At 31.7% G+C, this 4,684-nt stretch overlaps 1 protein-coding gene across 1 annotated transcript in view; it reads left to right on the plus strand.

Annotated features, from left to right (window-relative positions):
- Nucleotides 1–1,628: 1,628 nt before the first annotated feature.
- The window catches only part of LOC105036741 (L-type lectin-domain containing receptor kinase S.4-like), a 9,930-nt gene continuing 6,874 nt past the window's right edge, over nucleotides 1,629–4,684 (plus strand). Inside the window, exon 1 of the mRNA XM_073249101.1 lies at nucleotides 1,629–2,243. Within this exon, the coding sequence (XP_073105202.1) occupies nucleotides 1,764–2,243 (480 nt within the window). The 5' untranslated portion in view covers nucleotides 1,629–1,763. The remainder of the gene's footprint in view (nucleotides 2,244–4,684) is intronic.

Genomic DNA, 4,684 nt, shown 5'->3' on the forward strand with positions numbered 1-4,684 from the left:
GGGGATGAACAGTTTTTGATTTATGATCCATGGAGTCTATGAGAGATTAGATTTAAGTGTTAATTAATTTCAGATTAGATCTGAATTAATTAGACTTAATTGAATTTAAAATTTTAAGTTAAACTTAGTTCTAAAATCTTAAAAAATTTGGGATTGACAGCCTTTCGAAATTGTTTCAAACCAACTTCGAATTGGATTCGAATTGGACCCTTTTTGCATGAGATATTTGGAGTCCTACTTGCACACTGGGATTCTCCTCACTCCTTGGCCGACCAGCACCTAGTATGGTGCTAGTTGTAAGCGTCCCATATGGGTGTGGGAATGGGTGCATTGTGGGCACCTTATATGGTTCCAATTCTATCTCATGTAGGAGTCTTTCTTTCATGAGTATTGGACTGATTCAAAGCATGTTTGAATTAGGAGTCCTATACTTATTGGGTCATGAGTATTATCTATAAATAGAGAGTCTCTATCTATGGATGCAGAGCAAACAAATCAGATTGAGAGAAGGGAGAAAAAGAGAGAGAGGCGTGAGCTTGAGGTGCCCCCTTTCTTCCTTGGCGCCATCTCTTCCTTGCAGCCTCTCTTCCCTTAGTGTAGGCCCTCTCTTGGGCATCCTCCTTGCTAGTGTGAGGTGTCACACTAGTACCTCTCCTCCCTTTTTTGGTTGAATTGCAAAGATGATTTGATCGGAGGTCATTCTACTTTCCTGCATTGCTTGGTGTGCATGCGAAATAAAGGGCCTGCAGTTCCAGGCCTACGCAGAGGTTGAATCCAGATTCTAGAGATTTGATGTCCAATTTCGCTATAATTTAGATAAGGATTTGATCCTTATTCATATAGATTTTTAAAAAAATTTTAGATACAACTCTGGTTATCTGTAAGAAACAGTTTTTCTTTCCTTCGGTTACAGCTAATCTTTACATAAGTTGACATGATCACAGATCTCGCCCACTTCCCTCCAGAGCCTTGCAGCAACAGACCCTACTCTTAGCCTTTGAAGTGGGAAAATTTATTTTCACCCGTTGTCTTCTGATTACTGAAACCTTTGCTGAAGGATAAGATGGATCAAGTCAATATCTTGCCGAAGGAACAAAAAAAATCACTCAGTCGTTCGCTCGTTCATTCATTCAAAAAGACTTGTGCAACTATTTCCAACTGGACCCTACACTTAGCCTCGAAGTGGGAAACTTTATTTTCGCCCGTCATCTTCTGAATACTGAAGCCTTTGCTGAAGGATAAGATGGATCAAGTCAATATCTAGTCGAAGGAACGAAAAAAATCACTCGTTCGCTCGTTCATTCATTCAAAAAGACTTCCTGCAACTATTTCCTACTGGACCCCACACTTAGCCTCCGAAGTTGGAAACTTTATTTTCACCTGTCATCTTCTGATTACTGAAGCCTTTGCTGAAGGATAAGATGGATGAAGTCAATACAAGGAGTCTAGTCGAAGGAACAAAAAAAATCGCTCACTCGTTCGCTCGTTCATTCATTCAAAAGGACTTCCTACAACTATTTCCAGCTGGACCCTACACTTAGCCTTCGGAGTGGAAAACTTTATTTTCACCCGTCATCTTCTGATTACTGAAGCCTTTGCTGAAGGATAAGATGGATCAAGTCAATACAAGCAGTCTAGTCGAAGGAACAAAAAAATCACTCACTCGTTCGCTCGTTCATTCATTCAAAAGGACTTCCCAAAAGCTTGTCCATCGCAAAGGCCCCCTGTTTCCATTATCTTCTCTCGCTTTTTCGCAAGTCATCATGGCAGCATCCATTGTGCTTCCGTTCCTCGTCCTTCTCTTAGCCAGCTCTTCCCTCTCTTTAAACATCGATTTTGCCTACAACGGTTTCAAATCCACCACTAATGGGAGCTTAGATGGCTCTGCTCATATCACATCCAATGGCATGCTTCAGCTCACCAATGACACCAAGGACCTGATAGGCCATGCCTTCTTCTCCTCACCAATTCAAATGCTGCCCAACAACAGTCACTTTATGACCCCAACTACAATCTCCTTTAGCACCACCTTCGTCTTCGACATCATTACGGTTGGGAGCACAGGCGGCCATGGCTTGGCCTTCACAGTAGCCCCTACAAAGACTCTCGAAGGCAGTTGTTGCCAGTACCTTGGCCTCCTCAATACCAGTAACAATGGAAATTCTTCCAACCATCTCTTTGCAGTTGAGTTGGACAACGTCCAGGGCACTACAATAAAATCAGTTTATAGTGACCGAATTTTAGTAACATTCAAAAAAAGAATATTACTATAAATACACTTTAATAATAATTTTAAAAAATATCATAAAAGATATATAATATTGCAATACTTGGTCAAGAATGTTATTAAAAGTTATTTTATAGCGATAGTATCTTATAAATATTATAAAAAATTATATTCTATTATAACGATTTTAAAAGTTATAATAAAAATCTATAATATCATGATGACTATTTATAGATATTTTTAAAATTTGTAATATTATGATGTTTCATGTAAAAATAATATTTTATAGTTAAATAAAATTTAATTGACAATATTTATAATTTTATTATTGAGTATTAATTAGTTATCATAACATCATAAAAATAATATTTTATAGTTAAATAGAAACTAATTAATAATATTTATAATTCTATTATTAAATATTAATTATTTATCAATGAAATAAAGTTTATCCTCTATATATCATTATATAACTAATAATTTTTATTATTAATTATTTATGAATTATTTTTATGATAAATTAGAATCATTGCAAACTAATTTGGATTTTTCTTGATGATAATATTTAATCACTAAATATATCTTTAAATTTTATAAAAAAGATATTTCATATATTTAATAAATTTAAAACTTAATATGATTTCAACTATATGAGTTATGATAGTTTAATAATTAAATAAAAATAAATCTTAATATAAAATTCACTATCAATATTGAATGCACAATATCACAATCAAGTAATGATCTATGATGTAATTACTAAAAAATCTATATGAAAGTAAATTTAATCAAAAATTTGGATCTGATCCAATCTAATTTATATTAAAATGTATATATAATTTAAGAATTACTTATATAAATTATATAATATAAAGTTTAAAATATTATACATTAAATATCATTATTTTTTAGTTACAGTATAAATAAGAAAATTCATGAATTATCTATTTTTAAAGAATATTAAAAAAAAATTTATGATTATATAAATATATTAAAATTATATATATTTAAAAATATTTTAAATAATAAAATTTTAAAAATATTATAAAGAATAAAATAAAATAATTTATTTTTTAATTTTTAAAAAAGAAAAGAATTGATTTTTATAAAAATAATTAATTATTAAAATTAAAATATCATAACATATTTAAAATAAATATACTTTATGATATGAATAAGTTTTGAATAAGTATAATAAACCATAACTCTATATCATAAGTTAATATTATCATGGTAGCTAAGTACCAGTTAATTATTCAATAGGTCTTATGTTCAATTCCTTATATAGGTGATTAATTAAAATTAATTATAAATTGAATCAAATACAAGAGTACCATATGATTCTCTTGGATCAAACATATGAGTACCATACTCAAATATGACCTGAAGAGGATAATAATTGATTATAAAAATATTTATTATTAATTTATAAAAAATATACAAGTATAACAATAGATTATTTAAAAAAATAGATTATTTATTATTATTTATAATTATGTTAGCATAGAGTTACTAATACCAATGCTCACCAAAATCATGGCAATGGATGGTAATAGTTTTCAGCGATGCCACCTGTTGCCGTAGTTTACCAACCATTAATATAAGTTTTACCAATAATTTTTTATATTTTTTATGATAGTTTTCCATACCGAACAGTGGTAAGCCACTACATACTTGAAGACCTATTCTTTAGGAGGTAGTTATGGTGCTTTCATAGGAATAGAAACTTGAGCGAGTAAGGTTAGGCCAGTGTCAATGACATAATGGATTTTGCGCTCAACAGTGCCATTTTGTTCATGAGTGTGAAGATAGGTAATACGATGAAAAATATTATATTTTTGAAAGTAGATAGTGAGAGCACGGAACTCATTGCCCCATTCAGACTGAATGATCTTTATAGAGCATCGGAGTAGATGCTCAATTGATGTGTGAAATTGGACAAAAATCGCAAGTACATCAAATTTATTGAAAAGTGGATACAACCAGATAAATTTTAAGAAATTATCAATAATTAATAGAAAATACTTATGGTCTTCAGATGAGGTGACAAGGGATAGACCCCAAACATCAACAAATAATAATTCAAGAGAAGAGCTACTACAACTCTCAGTTGGAGGTAGGTGAAGATGAGAAGACTTGCCAAAATGACAAGGTTCACATTTATTCAAACCAAAAAAAGGAAGAGTAGGTAGTTGGTGTTTGGTAAGGACATGATGAATAGTGCAGGAATATGGGTGGCTAAGATGTTGGTCGACATTAATAATGTTTTTCTTCATGGTGATCTCACTGAGGTAGTTTACATGTCTCAACCACTTGGTTTTATACATGAGTCTCATCTTGATCATATTTGTCATCTTTACAAAGCCATTTATGGCCTCAAACAGTCACCACATGCCTGATTCCACAAACTCCGTGATGCCCTTCTTACTTTTGGATTCATATCCTCCAACACTGATA

This window comes from Elaeis guineensis, chromosome 15 (genome assembly GCF_000442705.2).
Source record: "Elaeis guineensis isolate ETL-2024a chromosome 15, EG11, whole genome shotgun sequence".
Taxonomy (NCBI): Eukaryota; Viridiplantae; Streptophyta; class Magnoliopsida; order Arecales; family Arecaceae; genus Elaeis; species Elaeis guineensis.